The sequence below is a fragment of the Spea bombifrons genome, chromosome 5 (genome assembly GCF_027358695.1).
Source record: "Spea bombifrons isolate aSpeBom1 chromosome 5, aSpeBom1.2.pri, whole genome shotgun sequence".
Lineage (NCBI taxonomy): Eukaryota > Metazoa > Chordata > Amphibia > Anura > Pelobatidae > Spea > Spea bombifrons.
In genome coordinates, this window is record NC_071091.1 from 92,903,401 (window position 1) to 92,930,182 (window position 26,782).

The 26,782-nt window shown below is 36.9% G+C and overlaps 1 protein-coding gene across 2 annotated transcripts in view; it reads right to left on the reverse strand.

Moving 5' to 3' along the window:
- Nucleotides 1-26,139, reverse strand: part of MMP16 (matrix metallopeptidase 16) — a 79,942-nt gene extending 53,803 nt beyond the window's left edge. For both annotated transcript variants that reach the window (XM_053467212.1, XM_053467211.1), the window contains exon 1: nucleotides 25,740-26,139. In XM_053467212.1, the coding sequence (XP_053323187.1) occupies nucleotides 25,740-25,865 (126 nt within the window). In that variant the 5' untranslated portion in view covers nucleotides 25,866-26,139. The remainder of the gene's footprint in view (nucleotides 1-25,739) is intronic.
- Nucleotides 26,140-26,782: the final 643 nt, after the last annotated feature.

The following is a 26,782-nucleotide window of genomic DNA, read 5'->3' on the forward strand; positions in this document are numbered from 1 at the left end:
ACTGTTCGTGAATTAACCTGATTAATGCTTCACGGAATTGTAATGCAATTGAACACACAAGTGCTAAGCTTCAACTATCACCTTGACAAAGTCACACTGGAGAATGTAAATTCAAATGAAAATAAAAATGTTATTACAATATAATAAAATGTACATTAAAATGCCACGGATGCCCCCTTTCCCTCTTCTCTATACAGTGTGATGAGGGTTAGTAGCTATTTCTACATAGATAGATATTTAATAATATGATTCGGCTGTGTACAAATACTGAAAGCCTAAAAAGGATCTTTAGCTGCTATTCTAACTATCTCTAAAACAGAAAGTTTAAATGTAAGCAGTAACGATAACAAATGATATACACTATAGTATACAGAGTGAGGTGATCCCTCAGGAATGTGTGTTTGGAATAACTGCTTCTGAATACATTTCTGGACACACTAACAGTCATGCAGTATTTACAACCGATGTCACTGTTATAATGACCCGGTCATGATGACATCATCAGAAATGAAACAAATCATTACCAGGCCCCTGTGTGAGGAAGAACAGCAAATAAACCAAGATTTGGTAGAAGGGTGAGAACGTTGAAAGGAGAAGAATCTAAGTCTCTATAAATCTTTAGTACATTAATACTCACAAACACCCACGCTTGGATCTTGGTTTTCTTTAAAATAGTATTTCACAAAAATAGATGGCTGTGTTCCTATCATTTTGAAAACCAATTGTAAAATGTATCTAAGCAACAAATTATTTTTCCTTTACCTTAAAGAGCATCACTTTGTATAGCAATTATCAATAGTATGCAATGATACAGTATATAATGTGCCAGTTAACTTGCTAGCATTTAGTTCTTTGAAAGTTTAGAGCTATTCTAATGGTTTGCCATCAGACTCCTCTCTTCGATGTCGGAGGCGATGCTATAGGGGCAAGTGTTTAAATTTGCAACAATGTGTATATATATATATATACACATATATATATATATATATATATATATATATATATACACATATATATATATATATATATATACACACATATATATATATATACACACATATATATATATATATATATATATATATATACACACTACTGTTGAAAACTTTGGGATCACTTAGAAATGTTTGTTTTTTAAAGAAAAGCTAATTTTGTCCATTGAAATAACATGAAATGGATGAGAAATACAGCGCAGATGGTGTTAATGTTGTAAATGACTATTGTAGCTGGAAACGGCTGATTTTAATGGAACATCTTCCGTAGATGTAAAGAGGCCCTTTATCACTCCCATCACTCCTGTGTTCCAATGGCACATTGTGTTCGCTAATCCAAGTTTAAAAGCTAATTGGTCATTAGAAAACCCTTTTGCAATTATGTTACAGCCAGAAATGTGCTTGTTTTCCATGAAAAGTGACCCAAAACCTTTGAACAGTAGTACATTATATATATATATATATATATATATATATATATATATATATATATACACACACACACACACACACACACACACACACACACACACATATACACACATTTTCACATAATTGTGTGTATATGTGTATGCCTCCATCAACGTATGCGGAAATCTTATGTTGGCAAATAATAGGGAACGTTTTTAATTGTGGTTAGAATTAAACAACAGTAACAGTCGTTGGGTGAGGGGGGAAGATAGAGGATAGATATTAGGTAGAAAGTTGAGGGAAAGGGAGTCTAAACACCAATCACAGGTGTGTAGTGTTATTCCTACAATGCCGAGTTTACGCATGTGTCTAAAGATAAACCAAATGCAAACAGACCAACCTATTTTTGTCACTGTATAACCAGTTAAATCTAATCTCTATTATCTCTACCAGTGTGAAACAAATGCTGCAGGGTGCCCTTACCCCCAAGGACACCTATGTTAAATATTTTTCGTTACACAGACACTGCAGTCATTGTATGCACTTTAATGTGTATGATAACGGAGTGCACAATCCCCCCCCCATATGCAGTGTGGCCCTCCCACAGAGATTTGCTGTATTATGTATATATCACCAGTCAGCTGGCCCAGGGGGCGTCCATTTTGAAAAGATGCATGCTTCGTCAGTGTCTCTGACAGGGACATTGTGAGGATAAAGGTGCCATGGATTATTTGTTTCTGCCCTCCAAGGACAACCACAAGAATTATTGAGTTCCAGAACTATATCACCTGATAACTCCATTTATTTCAATGGAATTAGCATTGTCTAGCAATCTCTTAACTAGGGTCACAGTATCTGTAAGTGCGTAAAGCTTAATTTTTTTGATAGCTCCCCCTTAAAAAAAAAAAAAAAATACAATAACAGACTTATGGGGCTATTGTCTTTAAAATAAGGCTAAAACATTTGATGGCATTTGCGAGAGTTGCTTGTATACCGCAGTATTATTGAAGCTGTCAAAAACAAATCTCCTTAAAGCACAAAATCAATGCCTGTCCCATCTGGGATGTGAGTTGTCATTACAGATAAAGTCATATCTAGAACGATCATGAAGGGTGGCTGGAATACCTAAACAATGAAAGCATAGCAAATATATACTACAAAGAAGGGTAGCAAAATATATACAGAGACATTTCAAGTGGTAAAGTCTACCAGCCAAGAGTTACTGGATTTCCAAGTTTAACGTTCACAGATGTATCTGCCCGATATTTTAACATCAAAGAAGGAATCCTACTTTCATAAACAACTAACGCTTTCTGTCAACCGGACCACCATATCTTAGTTTCATGCCCTTGGTACATCCCTTTCTTTTTTTGTGTGTTTTTAGGATAAACACTGCAAAAAATCATCATCAATCCCAAAAAGCAATTAATATGAAACCCCCGAATATGAATATCTCTGGTTAAAGGCAAATGGTTAAAGTTCTCAACTGACACAGCGATGTCTAAATATCATTTCAAAACAATTGAGAAGAATAAAAATAATGATAGGATTTTTCACAGTTAATGTATATTCGATCTAGAAAATAACATTGCTGGATTAAGTGTGTGGGAAGCTCATTCCTCATATCTACTATACTATCAGTGATAAAATACTACCGTACAAAACATTTCATCTAAGCTTTTAGACTCTGTCCTTCTACCCTGTACTTTGTAGAATCACATTATGTATATAAAGGTTACTTTCATACCACTTCTCTCTTTGTCTTTCTGCCAGCCTATACATGTCAAGATTAATTTTTTTTATTATTATTTATTTTTTTTTTAGAATGTATAGTGAATTTCATATACAATTTCGATTTGAACTGATTGAAAAAGCTATGAAATTATGTCTTTTTCATTATGTGCTGCTATCTTGTTCTGAATTATTTGTGTTTCTACCATTGTCTGGGAAGAATACATTTCTGAAGTTATGAAGCTCCATAAAAAAGTTTGACAAGTCAATAATATTCTTTAGAAAATCATATGTTTTAAAGAATGGTGGCAGTAATAAATACATTTTATTATTTATTCAACCGTGTTTGCTGTATTTACTTTTGCCGTATTTCGTTTTTTAATTGTGGTTCGAAAAGGTGAGGAAAAAGCGCTAGTAGAAGTCATACAAATATACTATATATGTAATATATATAAGTAAATATGTCTTTTAGCCAGCAGGCATATATCATTATTATTACGAGGACTGATTCACTAAATCTTGAGTTCCCACATCATATGAGCAGAGTGTTAACATGACAGCATGATGCCACCACATGACATGACATCACATCTTAACCTACAGAACTATACCACAGTTGACATCATCATACAGCACCTCCCAACATTTATATTATATGTCATATTTTGGGGCAAGCTTATAGCCAGACTTATATTTAAGAGAAAGACTAAGAATATTACTAATTTATAAAGAAAATTGCTATTTTTTAAATACTAGTAATCACCGTGATACACTTATATACATAACAAACAAGGAACATGTATATCTGATAAGATAGAGGGACAAAGGAAAGTATGAAACTGGAGGCATTCCGCCTGAGGAGCAACCTTTAGGAAATACGTGTAACAGGATAATAGAAAATAGTATTCTACAATTTTTAGAACATTTTCTTTATAAAATGTTTCAATATTTTTGGCAAAGCAAATCAACATCTTTATAAGGGAGGGGTCACAAGGTTCCAATTACACTTCAGGAAATGCACACTCAGCAAATACTTGTATTAATACAAGTGAATTTCTTTATAGGAGCAGGTTATTTTGTGAAAAGACCGGTCTTTTTGTTTTACATTTTACAAATCACAGAACTACAGCTATAAATGGGAATTACAAATATTTTATTTGATAACTATGCTTTCTTAAGCAGATAAACTTTGATTTTTCCCCATCATCATTAATGATGTACTTCATATATTTCACTTTTGACACTTCAAGGCTGGTGGCATGTGGCTTCCTACTGAATAAGTGGCACGCTGCAAGAGCATGGCACACAGACTTCATTTGGCGGCCACTGCCCTTAAAGTGCCAGGGCCATTTAGGCATCCGCAGTCAGGCCCTGGTCGCTTGTATCAAGTGGCTTCACACTCAAGAACCAGATCATAAGCGAAGAGTAAAGATGGCACTGTCCCAGTGGGTGCATCACTAAACATGAAAAAGGGGAAATCATGACGAATGAATATATAGTAAAAAGAAAAAAAAAGCTATGGTCACTAGGATGTCAGAAGATATATATCGTCTGGCTCATAATACATGTTAATTTGTAATGCTGCAATATAAAAGAAAGTGCTAATAAAAAAGAAAAAAAATTAACTGCACTAAGACAACCATTCATTCAACAGAATGAAATACAGCAGACAAACACAATTACTGCAGCATAATGACAACGTTCTCCATAAGTCAACCTTCACAGCGGCAATATGTAGTCAGCATTACTCTACCAAAAGACTCCCACATATTGGCCTAGCAGAAACAGTACGAAAATAGTCAGTAATCTCATTTAGCTTTAAGCACAAAAGCACTGTTGTGTATTTTTCTTTTCAGAACAATGTCAGAATGCATCTAGTTCTTTCGCTGGAATTTTGTTTGCTTTTTAATGCATTATACTTCTTGTTTCTTGAATAAATTGCTAACTAAATGATAAAAAGAAAAGTATATTTTCATTACAGTTCGACCAGTACATATCAACGTTCCTCAGACTATATAGGAGGTATGTTCTTTAGAAAAAGTCAATTAAAAATATTGGGCATTCTATTGGAGCCATTTAAGAGTATTAGCAGGCCACTATAATCAAATCTCTACTAATGGTCTGTTAATATATATTTATGGCGATCGCTTCCTGGACCTGACTCAAAAGAAAGGTCTCTTTCAGAGTGTCTTGTGTGTAGAACTTTGGGACGTGCCACCATATCCCAGCGTTTCATCTAAGGACAAACAACGCAGAAGAACACGTACAATAAAGGTCTAATTTCCCCATTGAGCAGCGGCACACTAGGGAACCTGATCACTCAATATGCCAATCTGGCCCTGGTAACACAAGGGCTTTCTGGTCAGATTAGGCCAGAATACGTCACTGATTAAAGAGCCAATATTTGAAGAGTCTCAGCTCATCTAGAAAGTTCCCAGTCCTTCACATGGCTAAACATTATCTGATATCAATATTCAATACCATTGTTTTGAAAAATGGTACTGTTTAGCCTTTACAACATAGATACAAATACAAAAACTTAGATACAAATAGTTTGTATCTTAAGGAAGACTGTAATATGAGCTGATGCAGTAGACACCTTTGCTACATTTTGTAGGATTCATTAGTTCATCCATGGGGCGCTCACAGGATTCCATGCTTCTTCCTTATGTAATAAAATTAATTCCATGGTTTCTGCTGTTGATCTTAACACAATTTAAAACGCTCAATGACCCTTCTTAAGTCATTATTAATGGAAAAACATCTTTTTTTTTTAAATCAAATATTTCACTTTAATTCTACTTATTATTACCCTTTAGGAAGGCAGCCCACTTAGTCAACTTTCTCAGGGCTTGAAGGATAAAGTTCCGGCAAGTGCATCGTTTAATACAAATATTTAGAACATCATAATATTTGACATATCACGCAAAGCTTGCAAGTATGGCAGTATCAGACAACATGTCCAAACAATGTCTACAAATAAGAACAGAAGACGCTCAATTCTTAGTTATTTTGGTTATATTAGTTCTAGGTCACTGACGTACGTCTCTGCCCTGCTCGGTTACTCTCTTTGAGCCTGTTGCTATATTTCACTTAACTGCAAATAAATAATTCATGAGGGCATGGTGTTTTGTGAACAGTCCAAGCAGTGGGAACTAGGCCAAAACTAGGGTCGCTATGGAGACTTCTGTGCACCTAGAGATTCATTCTTCTGAGTTGGGTTGAATGAAGCATCCGTGATAACATGAGCATAAAAAAAGATCCCAGACACTTCTCTTATATGGAGCAGAGTAATGAAGAAGACATTAATATTATTTCAGGTAACTGAAGCCATCATATATTAAATAAAAATGTATTTTTCCACTTTAAGGAGTAAACATGGAGAGAGTGAATATTTTCTTCTCTGGCAATGAATTACCTTCTTTGAGATATATGTAAATGATTCATATTTCTTAAAACAGAGAATGTTAACCCCTGTGATCTACACTACATCAGAAATATTGGAGGCTGTGTTGAAAAAGAAATTAGAAAAAATAAAAATAAAAAGTAGAGTGACCAGCAGACATATTCCATTGCACCACTTATACCACTTTACACCAAAACTGCTCTTCATACGTAACTTCTATCATATAGTAATAACCCAGAACAAAGTAGACCCTTTGCAACATCTCTGAAATGACCGTGACACTTGTCCCAATCGTTCTAAGGTTAAAGGGCCAGACTACAAAGGTTCAAGCTGAAGCTTTCTTTATGCACTGGCAGTTATCTTGGCTCATCGCCATCCATGGCTCAGTGTAAGGGGAATAAATTGCTTTATGTTTTTAGCTCAGCTTGTGTTCTGGCTCTAAGAGCAGAGGCTCCTTTAAGTAGGTTTACATCAAGGCTGCATTTAAACCTGGGTTGGCGATTTATTTTTAATAGGCATCCAAGAGCCATATGCTTCCCCTGAGAGTCAAACCCTGACTTGTTAGCTGGCGTTACTCTGCCTGTGAAGCTTGCCTTCCTCTGTTCCACATGTTCAAAAACTCAAATCTTGCATGTTACTCCTACAGGAATAAAAAAAGACACTCCAGGAGTAACACCCGGATTATTGAGCAGTATTCATTTATATGCTCCAGATCTTATCCACTTACTAAACTCCTGCCATCATCAATAGTATAACCCTAGTGTTTACTGTCTAAAGGGTGTGTCTTTTTACATATAATGCATCCTCTATTGTGTGATTTTCTTTCAATGTCTTCAGTACTTAAAATTAAAATACTGCTGCATTTAGTTGAAATTTCAGGCAAACACAGTTTAGCTGTATAAAGGATGATAAATACAATAAACACATAATAGTAAGAAATAGGGTAAGAAAACATATGAAACATATTACAATCCAACATATTTCACTGTTCCCCGGCCAAAACTGGCATGGAAATCAGATGGACGGGGGCGATGTGTTGTTGCTGTGGAGCTGCAGCTTCTTCTAAAGGTAAGTGTTATTTTGAGCTAAAGAATGCATATTAAAGTACTTAAAAAGTAATTTAATATGGTATCTTGTTTGGTGGGTCTGTATGAGGCACTGGAGTGTTCCTTTAAGTACCTAAAAAATTGACATGCTTTACATTACTTAATGTAAAAGCTATGACTAAAACATCCGAATGGAAGAACCAAGTTAAGAAATCTTGTATTGTGGATTAAATATCACAGTTAACCGTTCTTAAAACCCATCCAATCCAGGCTATAATGGGAAATACCTCATTCAATGACCTCCTCTATTTTGAAGGGTATATTTAATTTTCATCCACTGAAGCCAATATTTATCCCGTTGTGTTGATTCACTGAAGTGGAGAAAGGGTGTATCTGTCAATTTTATTATACCTCGGTGACAGCCTTTCCTATTTCACAATGCATTTTATAGCCCAGTGGAACTGTGATAAAATACTAAATGGGTAATGCAGAATTGTGGAAAGTCTAAGGACAAAAATCCCAATGAAAATACGGACACGATGCTTTCACCACGACAACAATATTCAAAAATACACATAACAAAACTACAGATTGTAAAAAAAAAATGCTGTTCTGAAGGCAAAGGGAGGTCACAAAAATATTGATTATTTTAGATTTTTCTTCTCTTCACTTACTTTGCATATTGATAAAAATAAACTATTAACGTGTCTATTTTTGAAAGCATTCTTACTTTACAGTATTTTTCACACCTGCCTAAAACCTTTGCACATTTAAGTATTGAACTGAAGAAGAACAATGCTTTAGGCAGCCTCTCCATTCATTGCTCAGCCTAATTCAAACACAGAAAATATTTTAAGCGGGAGAATCTGTTTAGGTGGTGCCTGCCCTGTACCCTTTCTACTGCGCTGTGGAGTCTTTTCTCAGCTTGCCACGATATACTTTGCCTTCTTTTAAAAGATTAATCAAAAGGGATTTGAAGGAAGGCTGGATTTTTCTTCGTGGATTTATTTTTTGATGGCGAGGACCATAGTTGCTGAGCCTCTGAAATCTCTCACCTGTCATTCAGCTATCAAAAAGGAATCAAATAACAGAAGAGCTGTATGCCTGCTGCACGGAATCCTTTTGTCGGTGTGCAAAATGCTTTAATGGGATACAAAATTCTACTCACAAGGTTTGGCTGGGACACAAAAAAAAACCCTTTTTTCCATCTCATTTCTCTACTGAACCATTAAAGAGCCACACGTATTAATAAATTGAAACCCCCCCACACACACATTTACATATAAATACGAGTTCCCCATGGTTTTGACAGTAAAGCACATTAATGTTCTATGTACAACTGGCATAAAAAAAATGTTGAAAGACAACAGCACTTAAAGACCAAGCTTTAAATTTGTAATGAATGGTTTACAAAGAGAACCATAGTTTAAACGAGTTGCTTGAAAGATTGGAGAGTGAGAGTGGATATGACAGAAACATTTGAAGAGACACTCCAGTGTCCAGGGGAGGGCTGGCACCCTTTGGCCCCGGAGGGGAAAGCTACAGCAAAGTGGCCACACGGCTCCTCCAGTAACACACATATGCATACACACTCATTGTCACACACACTTACACTAAAACATACTCACTCCACAATACCCCACTTTATCAATCATACCCCACACCTCACTCTCTTACACATCAAACCCTTGCTTGGAACTATTCCTTATAGCTGCTCGCATACTGTGCGAGCAGCCAAGGTATTACTGTGGGGGTCATGTAACATCATGTTGCGTAACCCTATTGCTCTACTCCTAGAGAGGGCCAGTTCAACATTGAAGCAGCCAATCAGTAGGAGGAAAGTACTCCCATTGAAATCAATTGGAGCGCTTCCCTCCCATGTGCATGGGGGGTCTCAATATTCCTGCCTTCACTGTTTACAGAGCCAGTGCTGGGGATGACTGGAAGTAAGTATATCAGTTGCAAGGAGATGTGTTTGCCTGAGCATATCTCCTGCATGGAAAGTAGATATGAGATGGCCAAAGGAGCAAATGCATATGGGTTATTCTGCAGTATCCCCCTGTGTATTTGCAATGGGGGTACCATGTAAGTATAAAGGGACTTCTCAGCTATCATATGCATTGAACCCATAGATGGGAGAAGTATATTTCAACGAGTGAGAAAGTTAACTGATTTAAACTTGAATGTCAAAAGTTTTAACTATTAAAATATACTCAGATAAGTTCTGCATCATGTAGAGAGAGAGAGAGAGAGAGAGAGAGGCAAAAAGGTATCTGCCATTTGCTTGTCTCTTTAATGCTCCTTGTCATTTAAAAGATTATTCAAATACTATAGTTAGTTAACAAGAGAACCCCCTCCTATGTATTACATCACAGCAGTCTGAACAGCCACGACCACCTGCTCATTCACGCCAAACTAAAAAACTTTACAGATCCACATTTACACAGTGACGGCCAGTGATTGTGATTGAGTGAGGTGTCCTGTGTGATAGGTGTGATGAGAGCTTAAAGGTAATGCCTCTTCTGTGATGTTAGAGATGGGCAGGTTTAGCAAATTTATAATAATATTTTTAACATGAAAATACAGCAAAATATTTAAGATTAATTCCATATTAGTAGGTAATATTATAAAAATCTAGGAATGTTGGGAAAAAATGTCTATGTGGAATGGCACCTTTAATGTTAGTATTTTTTGACTGAAAGGGTGGTAATAGCTGAGTCAGTGCTCATACTGATCTCCAATATAATGTATAATTCTTTTTGACACCATTATAAGAGTAGTAGAACAGCACCGAAAAAGACCTACTAAACCTTGAAAATAAAATTGCCTTATTTTATAGGAGGTACAATTTTTAAGCTGATCCAGGAATTTTGAGAAAACATCATGTACTTTCTGAGATATATGGGTCTTCCTTCGCTGACCAGATCTCCCTGAAACAGATGAGCAGCGCAGCCGTAACTGTTTTTCACAGCTCCGGCAGCAAGAAAGCCTTATTTTTAGATTTAGTGAATGCGATTTTAAGTATCCCCACTCTGTTGATTATTCGAGAAAATATGGGTCTCTTACTAAGGGGAGCCATGAAAGACTAGCGGCGCACTTTATCCTCTCTGTATTCTTGTCTGTGTGATTATGGTATTAGTATGCCCCTCCGAGAATAAGGGAACAACACCCATTTATCTTGGAAAGCATATGTAGCTTCCTGAAAACTCCATCAAAAAGGACTTCAGATTCCACCTATACTTATATTTAGAGTTGAGTGGTTCTTTAAGGATACTTTACACCTGCCTTTTTATGTTTGGATGGCTATTATGATGTTTTTGAACATATTTCGTACAGGACGTAAGAACTGTATAAAACTGCTGGATTAAAGTACAGAAAGGTAGATTGAAAAGAAAACGAAACATTGTTACACAGTAAATTAGTTGCTGGAATGTAATTACTCTGCGTGTAAGAGTAAATTAAGTACAAATAAAATGAAAGAAAATTTTGGTAAAAATAGATGCTCTGTTTATTCCTTTTGAGCGGGTAAATGGAAGCTTATGTAGCACACGTGATCATCTCAACTTTTATTTGTGTGCCTAATGGCAGAGTAATACTTTATAAACAGATAAAAACACGCTTAGAAATTTGTTCTCATTAACTTTCAGAATCGTAGGCACTTTTACAAATGCGGAACATTATATTTCTGCGATTTTACACAGTGTTAACAATGTTAAGGAAGAGCATGAAAAATAAACTATATGTTTACAAATAGACGGGATAGAGAATAATTTTCAGTAGACAGAGCGCCCTCTTGGGTGATTAGGCCCCCAGTGTCACGCTGCAAAATGGGCTGGTTACAATGGAGATCTTTGATCTCCCCGACCTATTTACACCATGAAGACTGTGGTCGCTCAGACTCCATAGGCTGCATTAAAAGGTGCTGTGAGCCTTTTAGGAGAGCTATGCGCATTTTTAAGGATTCTTGATGTCTACTGCAGGGTGGGGGGCTGCAAAGGTAAATACGCCAGGTTAATTAACTGTGAAAATTCAGCAGATAGTGTGAATGGCAATTTTAATTACTGTATTTGCTTGAATATAAGACATGGCTTTTTTCAGAGCAAATGCTTGGAAAAAAAAATTCTCGTCTTATATTTGAGGTTGTCTTATAATCAGACCTCAAATAGAAGTCTGACTACAAGGCTAAGATCCAGATCCCTGCGGCGCTGCAAGGGACCTGGATCCTGCTCTCTGGCAGCAGGTAGGTGTCTGTGCGATGCGCCAAACAACCTCTGCTGCTGCTGGCAATTCCTCTAGGCTTCTATGATGGACGCCGGTGTGACATGACCTTCCGATGCTCCACCATAGAAGCCCCGGCGGAAGTACCGGGCAGAAGCGGAGGTTGTCTGCTCGCATCGCACAGGGTGCCCCCACTAGACACCAGGGAGTCTGGAGCATGGGGGACAGAGTGGCATATAGGGGGTATAAGGCATATCTGGGGGCAGAGTGGCATATAGGAGGATATAAGGCATATCTGGGGGGCAGGTTGGCAAATAAAAGGAAATAAAAACAAGACATTTTTTTCAATCATAACTTTTATTAAATATAAAAGGATAGTTTACATGTGAATTAATATTTACTAGTAAAACGTTTTTTCCTATAGGAAAGTCTTATATTCAGGCTTTCTTTTTTTTCTAAATTAACATTCAAATTTTGGTGGGTCGTCTTATAATCGAGCAAATACGGTAATTATCAACCTTTGAAGCAGTTAATTTGTATATAGTAACAGACCCAGCCTGGTCATCTGGTACACTGGGCACCTACGCAGCTTTTCATCGTCAGTCTGGTCCTGGTGCTAAACATTTGTATTGTTAAAGGGCCATATATACACACACACACACACACACACACAGCGGGCATTAAGAGTGGCTTCACTCCCTTCACTACAACACCACAAACAAGAACAATATACTGCACCTAAATTATATATTCAAGAAATATAACCCAAAGTGGGCCACTCTGGAATGGCAAAAGAAATGTAAGCAAGTGTTTCTTTTCTAAATATCGAATGTATTTCTTTTCAGCCAAAGAATGTTTATACAAGTTTGCTACTTGCAGGATTGAAATAGCTCTCCCTGCATTGCAAAAATATGAATTTGTTTGGCTATGCATTTTTAAGCGATTTGGCTTTTCTGGATGTGTGTTTGCTGAGCTTGCAAAACGGCAGACTCTTTCATTTGTCAAACAGCAGGCAGTTTGCAATTCATCCAGAACGTTCCACTTCTTCATTTAAGAAATTATTCTATTTAAAAGTAAAAAATATCTTTGAAAGAACAGGCTTTTTCGCAAAACATTTCAACTCCAGCATAAGCAGTATTATAGTAATAGATTGTAAGCTCACAAGAGCAGGGGCCTCTTCATCCGTACCTATATTTTCTTAACGTGGGTCAATATTATCATCATTTTTATATTTTGTCATGTTTAATGTAATTGTTAATTTCAATGTTTCTGTATTGTAATAGCGCTACAGAGTTTGCTGGCACTGCGTAAATAAATATAATTCTAAATATTATAAGCTACTCTCATTGTCTGCTGTGTTGTTTTGTCTACTTAGCCATGAGTTAAGACTTGGTTCCTCTTGAGTGTCAAATTCCCAGTGACTGAACAGCACAGAAGAGTTGTGTTGACTTTGTTGCTTTAAAGCAGTCCTAGACTGGGGATGATGAAGCAGCCCTGGCCCTTTAGGGCCAAAGGCGTCAAATGGCGTACGTGCGGCTGATGGCTGGATGTGAGAGATCATACGTTTTTATGCTTGTGGCCAGACATATCCAGCTGGTGGCCACACTGCAGCACCAGATCTGGGGCAGCAGATCGTGTCAGTATCGGGTGATCCCAGCCAGCGGCCCCCCAGGCATTTCCCCAGTGTGCCAAATGGCATGTCCAGGCCTACTCTAAAGATAAACTCCGGCGTGCAAGTTAATGGTGGGTTTATCCTGATTTTACATTATTCCTCAGAGGCAGACAAGGCAATACAATGTGGCTTTGTGTACAGGATAATATGGGCCTTTATTATTTTTAGAAGGTATAAATTGTTCTGCCAGGACACCAATATAATGTTTGGGTTTGCCATTATGTAACTCAAGGGACATTTTAATGGAAGATGACTTCTTCAAATGTAGGAAATGAATGTAAAGATCTTTAGAATGCAAAAAAATACAACTTTTTTAATACAATTTTTTTCAGGGGATAGAGGTAATGTTTTAAGAGCTTGAATACATTTAAAAAAGCATATAGTTCATTAAGATGCACATGTTGCTTTTCGAAGAAGCACACGTTTCTTATTTCCCCTTCGATGACCCTTTAAATGCCTTAGCGAATAATCAATACTTTTAACTACACTGCATCCCAATGTCATAAATGCTCCTAGAAACAGCAAACTTTAGAATGTTTTCAATCTGATTATGTTACGTATGCTAGATTGAAAGAATTTTACAGCATGTCCTTTTCCTAGCTTTGAGAGGCAGCTTTACTTCCTCTTAAAAATTAGAACAGTTAATTATGCATTTTTTTGACTAGATATACCTTCAAATTGTATTTCATAAAGGAAAGTACAATAAAAAAGATGCACATGGTTCCCTGACTTGTAACATTTCAGTTTCCTCTTTCTTTCCCATCACATCACTGTTCAAGGAGACATAATGGAACATAATGATCGCTGAAGTCTGGGTCTACAACCTTTTTTTCTGAGCCCCCTTACTGATGCTTTTAGATTAAAATCAAAACTCTAAAACTCTTGCTTCTAGTCAACTTTAAAAAAAAATTATAGGAAAAAATATATTTCATGCTCACAATTAGTTTATGGAATATATTAAGCTGTTATACGTGAACAAATCTTCCATACCAGAAAAATAAATGTATCCCGGTCTCTTTTTATTTCTATTTTATTCTAACAAACCCAATGCATCGAAGACGTTGTTTTTAAAACTATGGCCTGTTGACCAACACTGGTTTCCAGGACCTTTCAAGGTTAACCTAAAAACATACAATTTAGAGAAAGAATGTTAAAAAAAACTACACTAAAGTTTATTGGATTCTTCGGTTCATTTTGCTGCATCCTCGCCCTTCAGTTAACTGCATATCTCTAACTCGCAGAAGGATATGGGCATTCAAATTTCATTCCTAGGCTCTACTTCACTACCTGTGACAATACATCCACAAATAATGCAGAGCGGCTACAACTGATAGATGTCACAGAAAGGGCATCTGTGCGAACCTAAAGCTATTAAATGTCGTCTTGATAAATTATTTCTCGTCGTCGCTGTATAATTAGTATCAATTGCTACCCAGACTAAAACATAACTGATGCTACAAAATAAATGTTTGTTAAATGGGGCTAAAATTCAAAACCAATGATATAATGTGCCTTCTACTGGATATACGGTGGGTAGAATGTCTAGTGTCTCGTCTGGCCCAACGGCAGAATACTGGACACTACTACATAGTGTGAGGCCAAATACATAGTCTAATTTATGTGAGCTTTCTGTGATACTTCTAACGCCAACACCAAGGGCATTGATCCATCTGTCAAAGCAAATTTCACATAGGTATCAATGGCTTAGCAGTGTGCACTGTGCTCGACAAACATCCTATACCCATTATAATCAGCTAGTAACTGCCCTACCGGACTGTAGTTTGAAGCCAGTAAATGATTGCCAGAATGGGGATAATACATAAAAAAATTCTGATAAAGAGCATGAAAACAGGAATTATTACAATTTCAACAACTGGAATGTTCCACAGCATCGGGGAATATACAGTATGGGTCTAATGCGTATTATTATCTGCACAGTACAAATCTGTGATAACAGCACCTGTACGTATGTAAGATTCACATCTATTCAGATCAATAAAATAGCTTGATGCGCTTTATTGCAATCCATAAATAACAATCTACGAAAAAAAGGAATTTGACAGCAGATAATAAGCATTGGACCTATCTAGGCTGCCCATTTTTCCTGACGTAGACACTCAAACCTCAGTCTTTGATCTTGTTTTTGATTCAGCACAGCTTTATGTCTAGCCTATGTATGTATTTTGTAATTCACTCACTGTATTAGCCTCTACTGCTTCTCCTGGAAGGCTGTTCCATCTACCTACCACTCTTTTAAAGTAAAACTTCCTTACATTACATCTAAAGCTCTGACCCCCTAGTTTTAGACTATGACCTCTTATCTAGCAACGGTTAAATAAACTTCCCTTCGATACTTTATTAAATCCCTTTATGCATTTAAATGTTTTTATCACATCTCCCCGCTCCCTTTTTTCCACCAAGATATATATTATTCTTCTATTATATTATTATTCTTCTATTATATTATTATTATTATTCTATTATATTATTATTCTTCTATTATATTATAGCTCCTTTAGTCTTTCAGGATAATTTTTAAGCTGCAAAGCATTCATCGTTTTGGTAGCCCTCCTCTTCCGGCTACTAATGCCTGTTCCTATACAACCCAGCACCCTGCTTGCCTTTTCTGATTAGGGTTCCAACAGAATCTTCACCGAGAGAGCACAGGACAAGAGGGGACAGCTGCCGCCAATGTCCTGGCTATGCTTCTGGTGGAGGTGGAAAATGTAAATCTGAATAAACATGCTAAACATAATAATAGCTTTAGATGCGTTTGAGTGTTCTTAGCTCAGAAATAATCCTTTGTGTGATGTTATTAGCAATGGCAAAAGGTTCTTTACAAAGAAAATGTCCTTCTTTAGCAAGACAAGGGGAGTATGAGGAGAGACTACCAGCACTTGGTTGAATGGAAGTGCAATTAGCTTTTAGAAAAGGAAAAAACACACATTGCAGTGAAAGGGTTATGGCTCTCCTCTATTCGCAGTTTGAGTGATTCACAAATGTCACTGATGGTGAGATGTTAAATAGCTTGTTTGTGTTAGATCCATACTTCCTACATCCTAGCTACAAATGTTTCTTTTGAAGTGCAGCATGATGTACCCTTTGTCACCAACTGTTTGGGTGTCAAGTTAATTTGATCCCAGGGTGTTTTATGATCTTCAGACTGAAGGCTGTTGAGTTGCAAAGAGGTGTGAAACAATTTGCAACACAAACATTACATTTCATTTATAGCGGGCCATCCGGCTCCATAGCACGGTTAGAAAAGGTCCTAAACTAACATTAGAACCAACATTCCTAACAAGTAGAATACATACATATTATGAATATACAAAATAATGTCACTGGACCAAAGTAAATGGACTAACATAAGTGAAAATAAAATAGTATGTTTAAGACATGGTCCAAGTTAAAAATATCACAAAATTCCTCCATGTCTGCTACCAACCCTACTGGACAGCTGTCAAAACAAATAATGATGCCCATACAAACATATGTAAAGTAACTGGTGTTATCTCACTGGGAAAACCAACTAGACAAGCTCATGAGATCCAGGAATGGGCAAAGAACAGTTGGGTTTTAAATCTCCCTTTCAACATCCTCAGACAAGCTTGGCCTCCAAAGAAAACATACTTGGAGACCTATAGTTTTAACAGATTTTCAAAATTCTCTTAAAATGACCGGATATTTTAAATGTATGCCCATTTTGAATTGGCTGGAATCAGAACATCAAGGGAACAGAAATGGTCTCAGATTCTTTGGTATTTGGGAACTTGGCAAGTGAACGGAGAGCTAGCAGTGAAATCTGGACGAATACGCCACTGAGTCATCTAGAACATGTTCCTCTCTCAGCTCTCCGAGTCAAAAACCTAAATGAAGTAAGCGTCGATCCAACATGACTGCACTAAGGCAATGCAAACAGAAGCTTGGTGAATAACGAATTTCCACAGTACTCATAGCACGTTCAGTCCAAATCCACCTAAACATAATTAAGCAAAAAACAAGTACAGACAGAAGTAAAACAACTATATTGAATAATCAATGTTGGGTATTGGATATTCACTAAAGAGGTTTTATTAGTTCTAGTCTTTTACCTACTTTTCTTAGTACTGTTTTTAATTAGTGTGATGCACTCTTATATAGTGGTTGGTCTCTAACTAAAAAAAATAAATAATTTAGGGCTCACAAATGACCTGCCTAACCAAATATTAGCTTGCAGATGCTTTCATAGTAATTGTGACTTTAAAACCACCCAGGACCCGGTAAAGGGAGAATTTCAAGGTAACCGTATCAATTGCATTCCCATCCAGCAGGGTTAGAGGAATACAATGAGATAAACCGATATATACACATGGCCATACGCTATACTTAATACAAGATAAGGCCAAGGACTGAATAAGGTTTGGGCAAAAATAGATAGATGGATAGATTAGGCCTCGTCTGCCTTCAAATTCAGTTTCCTTGTTCCGCAAGCTCTAAAACCTAAATAGTATTTCTTATACATCATCATTCTTGTGACATTCTAAACAAATGAATCCTAACCCTTTAATAGATTATATAGCAGACAGGCATTTAATGTTGGTTCTCACGGAAAAGCTAACTTTCTCATACTCGATATCGGAACAATATAACAATGTTGTATTAAAGGAAGTAGACATGTTTTTACATTATTTTGTTTAATAATAAAGAATACATAAATCTCTAGCCGCAATGTGCTCTGCTGAGCGTTCCTATGTGAAACACCCTACTGAGCTACTTCTCTTTCTCACCTTACTAGGGGAACATTGCTTGGAACGCATAGAACTAGGCATCGGTGAAGGATGAAAAACAATATTTTCGACTTAGTTCCTCTAACCACCTATTTAATATATTTTTTTCTTCCTTCGCTTTATATATATATATATATATATATATATATATATATATATATATATATATATATATATATCGTATTTGCTCGATTATAAGACGAGGTTTTTTCCAGAGCAAATGCTCTGAAAAATACCCCTCGTCTTATAATCGAGGTCGTCTTCTAATCAGACCTCATTCTGCTTCGACCGTGCTGCTTACCAGGCTTTGATCGCGAGCAGCGTCTCTGCTATTAGCAGCAGGAAACAGGAAGCTAGCACAGTCCTCACATAACTCTACCTCCCCCTCCTTCCTCTGGGGGCAGGGCCAGAGAAGTTGCTCGCACAGCCGGGACCCTGCAGAAGTCTGCGAGCGGGAGATCTGCAGTTCAGGTAAGGGGGTGGGGGGGTTTGAGCGTGTGTGTGTGTATGTGTGATTAATGGAATGAATGAGTATTTAAATGTTTGTGAATGAGTGTGTGTGTGTGTGTGATAGCATGGATGTGTAAGGGGGGTGGTAGCATGGCATAGGGAGGGTGTAATCACACTTCTAACATCCCCAGGTTCCAGCATGTACAGGCTGCCTTGGCTTGATAGGAGTGTGATTGCTGTTAGCAGTATATATATATATATCTCTCCAGAAATGCATTTTAACCCCCTATATGCCACTCAGCCCCATGATATGCCTTTTAACCACCTATATACCAGAGTGGCATATAGGGTATAAGGCATATCATGGGGCAGAGGGGCATATAGGGGGTTAAAAGGCATATCATGGGGCACAGTGGCATATAGTAGGGTATAAGACATTTCTGGAGGCAGAGTGGCATATAGAGGGTTAAAAGGCACATCATGGGGCAGAGTGGCAAATAGGGGGATATAAGCCATTTCTCGGGCAGAGTGGCAAGCCTGGGGGCAGATGTGCATAACTGGGGGTGGGGCACGTTGGCAAATAAAAGGAAATAATATATATATATTTTTCTCAATCATAGCTTTTATTAAATATGAAAATTAGTTTACATGAATTAATATTTACTGGTAAAACTTTTTTCCTATAGGGTCGTCTTATATTCAGGCTTTTTGTTTTTTTCCTAAATTAATATTTTGATTTTGGGGGGTCGTCTTATAATCAGGGTCGTCTTATAATCGAGCAAATACGGTGTATATATATATATATATATATATATATATATATATATATATATTGTATATATATATATACACACACAATATTTATATATATATATATATATATATATATATATATATTGTATATATACACACACATACACACAGTAGGGAGAAACAGAATCCAAACAAAAATACATGTAAACACCTGATAATAGGTCCAGAAACCAAATATTGAAATAATGTAAAGTTGATGTTCTGAATTGCATAAAATTAAACTAGAAGTCACTAGCAAAATACAAAAAATAAAAGTTGCCGTATGCAATTTTTCATACAATCATGCTTCCCGTCTATTTTATATTAAAATATGCAGAACTTGCACGTGACTGTATCTCTCTTTACATCAAACACACTATTATATACATTATATATATATAAAGGCTACATAGTCTTGTCTCTTCCATCTAATGGTTCTCTATGAAATATCTGGCTTCTGTGCAGCCAACATTCTTTCCGAAGTAAATGTTTTCCTGCTTGAATAAACATCCAATCAGAAAAGATATGTGTGCCCTTACAAATCACAAATTTGAACTACTCTAAACCCATACTCTGTAAAAGCTCACGGGAATAGCTGTAATACGAAGAGAAAACCAGCCTCATTCAGACATCAGCATGAATCCACTAAAGCCCACTAATCTTAAACAAAAGAGCATTTACATCTCCATTAAAAAGGGTTCACTGTCCGTTCCTTATGTACTGGTTCCAGGGACGGTTGAACGAGGACTGTTGAAACATAAGTTGAATATTTAACCTTAATCTGCAACACAGTAACGTACGGTATATACCTATCTGCGCAAAGCCATTTATACCAAGATTTATCAATGACAGAAAGGTACTACAGAGTTTACGAGGCAAAAAATAAACATCAAGGAATATTTTTTTGTAAAAGAAGAAAAGTTGAGAGATTTGCAAATCAGGAAAAACACTTTCAACAAGTTCTAAAAACCAACAGGTACTGTTAATATGATGCCATCAGCAGCAGCTATGTGACTTGCTGGCTGCCCCAAACATTGTCCTGATGTCTGCAGCATGCATGGAGTTTTCCAAAACTAAAAAAAAGACATTTAAGTTAACTCTTTGATAAGTTTTTCACATATAAAATGTGACTACTATTTAACTCCTCGATACTTAAATAGTTGTATTTATTAAATCGTGAGTTTCAAGTGAGTGGAACATTTCAGCATATCTTCAGCCCATGTTGAATGAGAAGTTCACTGAGGTTGGTCTTCCATAATGCATATTAAAATCGGTGAACTCAAATCCTCAGCTCACTTGCACACTCATTATTTATTGAATACACCCTAAGTTCTAAGTATATATTACAAAGTAGACTATAGGCTTTTCTTAATATCCAGGTATTCTATCCTCATGTAGACAACAGAGGCGTATTTGATATTTGTATCCAATTCATGTTTACACAAAAGAAAATAATATTTAGAAAACCTCAAAATATAAACTTCCATAAGAGCTACATGAAGGTTCTGTAGGGTGGTCCATGCTGTGGATGCCACGGGCAGGCAATTATTGCAGCTCAGTGTTAAAATAGGTGTTCAAGAAGTTAAAGAACAAATCACAACATATGTATCTAAAATATAAATGTTGCATGAGCTAAAATCAAGCATCTGTAGTATTTGGGGGGGTCCAGAAATCTTAAACCATGTAAAAATATTTTTGGTTTGAAAAGCTAAGACCAGATAAGGCAGTATTCCAGACATACATTAGAACCCCAGCCACATGCAAGCCAACAGTGTAGATACTAGATAGCAAATGTTCTCCTGTCCTTCTGTGGGCTCCATGTGCTGCTAGCAGCTGTTGCTGGGAACTAAAGACCCAGGAGAATATTCCCTGCCACCTTTTTGTGATATGATGAAGAAGCATTGGTTGTAGCCTTTACAGGGAAGGAGTCTATTCAGTTCTTCTCATTCGATGCATACTGAATCATTTTAAGATGTAAGACAAGCTCAAGGGAGCAGGAGACTGAGTTGTGGTTACAGATTAATCATAGAAGAGGTCTCTACTAATGTCATTTTGTCTCCAAAGGCCTTATAAACAGAGAATAACAGATAAGTGAATAAAATTATAATCAGTTATTCAGTGATCTTAATGTATGCTTTTGTAATATGTTAATATTATATGAAGACAATAACCACCATCTTCTTCCAGGACAATTTGTAATTTGTAAGGGTTCCCAGGTCAACATTAACAGAAACAAAATAATGATTAATGGGTAATGTTCCAAATTATGAGAGCAATTCTGAACCATTTATCGCAGAAGGACTCTTCAGTAGATAATTGTTAATTAAAGTCCTCTGTTGGTTTGAAAAAAAAACGTTCGATCAACCAGTTTCCATAAGTGATATTTTCTCCACATCTGATGTCATCAATCTAATAAATAATCAATTTTCTACCATAAGTGGCAAAAATTAAACCATAGCCTCTTCAGTGCTAAGAGACCATGCGTTATATTCTTCTCACAAATAAACTATCCAATCCATCTGATAAATTATTAAATAAAGAGAAAAAATAATAAGAATAAAACACATAAAATAAAATATATGAATCAGGGCTGGACAAATCCTTAATGCCTAACTTTTAATCCAATTATAGGTTTTAATTAAATTTTTATTTATTGTAGGGAAGGGCTAGAACCTTTTAGCCAAGTGGGCAAATACAGCTAAGTGGCCCTTGGACCCCCCACCGCTCTATATCAGCCTATCTAATCTGTGTTTACACATACAGACACTACCACTCCCATACTGACAATAATTAAAGTTTAATTTATCATGTCTGGTGCCTGCCCAGCTATGTGGACATGCAACCCAGAGGGGTCATCCCAGTGTTAGAGGTCATGTTGGGCCAGCCCTCTTAAAGAATTTGGACCGGTCTGAGGGGCAATTGCCTTCTGCCCCTCTGAACGAGCCCATCCCCTGAATTCTTGACTCCTAAAGATCCTGCTGGTTACTATTTTGCACATAATAATTTCCAAAATAAATATACTGTAACATTCTATATACAATATACTGTAAGGCATACAGGAATCTACAGAGGCTTATTTTCCAGGTCAGAAAATGGTAATCCTTTCCCTTTTTTGCTAGTAGAAGGTCTGGTAAACTTTGTAGAAACTGGACTGAAAATAATCTGGGGTTTTTTTAAACGGCCAATATCCTTAAACTGTATATATATTTTGTATGATTTTATGATATACAGTGTTTTCATGAATAATACTCTTTTTCACCTAAATTAGTGGTGCCTTCACCATCAGTCTCTGGATTTAGAATTGAACCCTGTAGCACTGGAGGTAGACGTGGTCAGTTGGCCATTCAGAGTACATTTTTGGCCACAAGGAGCTGCCATGTAAAATAAAATAAAAAAATGGGGTTCTGGGTGCTGGGTGTCTCACAGCTTCTACACCAGCCACCACAAAAACGAATGACTTTTTCACATAATAAATCATCTTAAAAAATAGTACATAGATTTATTTTATTAAAGACTACACACACATATATATTATAAACAAAGGTCCAGTCATCTACTCTTATCTTTCTAAGTGACACTTTCCAGAAGGCTGATGGATGTATCAGCATCACATGCCTACATTAACTGGTTTGAAAAAAGTATTATGGAACAAATCAATGGTCACAAGCCAAGGTTATGTGATGTGTCAGCTGAAGATGACTGAACCTTTCTCAGCATGCTTAGTGAAAGCTTTAGCAACACAAGTCAACCTCAAAAGTGTCTTTGATTATGAAAAAATAAAGCAATATGGAAAACATCATCCAAACTAAGAACTGTAAATGGGCAGTTTAGTGCTTTACTATTGAAGAAATACAGAAAGAGATGCCTCTTTGTCAAATACAGTAAAATGTATAGACAGAAGCAGTTACATTCACATAAGCCCCAAACCTGCATGAACATCGGGTGTCAACCTCAAACAGAAGCCTTATAAAGAATGAATGGACAAAGGTTGGGAGAAGGAATTGTAAATGTAACCAAACCCTACTATAACAATTTCAAGCTGAGGCACTTCATGTTCAGAGCATCCAGCATTAAATATCCCACTGACTTCAGTGATATGATTACTTAGCCCCAGGTAACAAGGAATAAAGTTGGAGGTCTTGGATGGTTGGTAGCAGATTCATAGCATGGGTAATGTGCAAGTGAAAGGTGATTAGAAGATTTGGGGATAAAGAAACCTAATGGGTTTCATATGACACAGGGTAAGTAATCCTGCTTTATACAAACCCTTATAAGCTTGGTTTACCCATGGAAATAGGCAGTAAACAGTTTTTTTATACCATATCCCCATATAAATGTAAAAGTCAGGTCTTCTTTACAATTTATTTAGGAGAAAATATGCAATCTCTATAATACTACTTAAAAAAAAATATGGACTTCGTGTGTTACCCTTCAGCCACCATTTAACCATATTGATACATGTACGTTTACACTACATACATTTATCAAGGTATATAATTTACATAACTACTAATATATTAGGGATTTTTGCAGTTATATATTTAATATGGTGTCAAAACATGGGACACGTTTCTTTTATCTAAACTGTGCTTCTTAGAAAAAGCACTAGAAGTTGGATTTATTTGTACATGGATGGTTTGCATGGAGTTATGATATGATTTGGTAGTCTTTTCCCATAAAATATCAAGCCATGGAATATTTACTAATGATAATTACACATCTTGCTAAAATCTATTTAACATACCCTCATAAAGGCATAATTACAACCAAACACATTATTAAGATACAATGTATCTAAACAAGGTGATTACGAAGCCCTTGTACCGGTTTTAGGAGAAAGTAAGATATCCATTCCACTAAAACCTTTTCTAAAAATGTGTATTTATTTATTTATTTTTAATTTTATATTTTTTTTAAACATCCAATGTAGTTCAATGTCAGTATATCATTATATTGAGAAAATATTACCTGCTGTTTCTATAAGAATCCTTTTCTCTCTGGTACTGTCACATTGTAGTGTACTGGTATGAAGATACTATAGTGTTCTTAAGTATGCCACAAGTTATTAAACTACCTGCATCAGCACAGAAGCCTCCACTTTCATTCATAAAGCAACCTACAGAAAACCTTTGACTTGTATGTCCTCATCTAGATTCCATGCCAAGCCTATCTGTATGTATCTCAGTAAAGCAAGTGCTTTACAACATATGCATAAAGTGGGATACTATGGTATATGGCAATAACTATTTTTTAATTACAGAATTACTTAATTCTTAATTACTGAATGCCACAATGATGGTACATTTAAACAATTCTGCATTCATTTAGAATGCTAGATTGTTTTTTGTTTCCTTCTGCCAGATAGACTGCCCAAGCTATAGCCTGAAGCTAAAGGGACTCACTGTGCCACACAAAAAAGCCATGTGGCATCATTTATGCCAATGCCAAGATTTCTAAGCACAGGCTGCATGATATAAATATATAACACACATTCAGTATCAATCATGTATCCACAGAATACATCAAATAGAGTACATTTCATGTTTTTTTTAAACTCATAAGAAAGCCCATCAGAGGCACAGGGCAATAACTGAAACCCGCTAGTATCCTAGTGCCTGCTGAACACAAATCCTCCAAATAGCTCAAGTTTCCTTCTTTCTGCTTTTGAGTCTAAACATCTTTTGCAGAACAAAGCCATCTGGAGTAGCAGAGAGTAACTGGAGACAGTGCCATGCTACATATTAAGCTGTTGATCCATCCCCTCTGAAGGATTCAGGCAGAGGGTGAATTACATGCAGAATAAAATGCCTCATTGGGTAGGGGCAGTTTAATTACACAGGCATGCCACCTATGCCAGATGTTGCACAGCATGCATCGTCTGGGGCTATGGCACAAGGGATGGGCCACCGGTTGCCTTGCAGCTGCAAGTGCACTCCAACTCTGATCACCCACATCCAGCCACAGATGGGCGATCGCAGTCTGGCAAACAGCTGCAGGGCCACAGGTTGTAAAGCCCTGTGCAAAAAGCCAACCTTGGAGGGCCATAGCCGTGTAAAGCATCACGCACTCCCATGGCAATAGAAGCGTTATAACACCCATCAGACGAGGGATGCTTTCCTGCTGAAATACGATCCACGGCTGAGGGTTTCCGAAATCCACCGGATCATCCGACCTCCCACTGGCCATAGACAATGCAATAACAACAACAATAATAATAATAATAATAATAATAATAATAATAATAAAAAATCTTACCTCTACATTAAAATACTGCTCCTCTGCACACACAGCACATACAATCCAAAGCAAGGTTTGCCAAAGAAAGAGCAATGAATTAAAGAAATCTACCGGTCTCCTAGTGCCTGGTGCGATCAATACCATCGTGAGCTGTGCTTTTCTTATGCAGGGTTCTATTGGGTTCCTTTAAAAAGTCTCCAGTGTTCGCGGAGAGAAGCCACGCAGGATTATCCAAGCATAAGGGATGCTTTGTTGTGATGGAGAAACAATGTTGCGCTCCGGAATCCCACAGAGGGATGAGATCTTATTCATAACCAGAGGCCAATGCAATCCGATACACAAGTTCAGGCTGCTCCGTGGACTCCGTAGACCCGGTGTCCCCGCTCCTTGCGTGGAGGAGAGAGGCCTGTTTGCTTTCCGTGCCTCTCCTCGTTTTCCCTCTGTGTGCTCTGTCTCCTCTACGGGAATGTCCATCCTTCATCAGCATAAGCCCTCCTCCAGAAGCCAGCCTTCTAGAGCTTAAAGGAGACAGACCCTCAATACGAGCAGAGGAAGGAGATCAATTGATGACAGCAACTGGGAAACAGTTCTAACATTTGCTTTTGTCTCTCAGGGTGTTGTCATATCCTTGCTGAGAAATCCAGACTGAGCAAGGTTCTTAATATATCACTTTCTAGAAACACAGATGATCTTACTGATGTGTTCAGTTAATAAATTACATCATAGCACATCTTACCAGATTCTGGCTGCTGTGACCTAATATTTTCTTTTGATTTAGATGATTTCACACAAAGCAGTGTCCTAGATAGGAACAAGACACCAATCAGCAGAGTATGGTGATTCATTAGTTAATATCACAGTGATTATGAAACAGCAGAGTTTACATTTTCTCTACATTGTTAAATGCTTTCTGAAATGGATTATGTCGGTAATTAAACTCATGCATGTCAGACATTAATGGTTTTTTACCACGTAAGCCTTTAAGTGCCCAAGTTCTCTATATAGATTTCTTCAGTTCTGCTATAGTTTGGGATGACAATCATATAACAGGTTACACATTA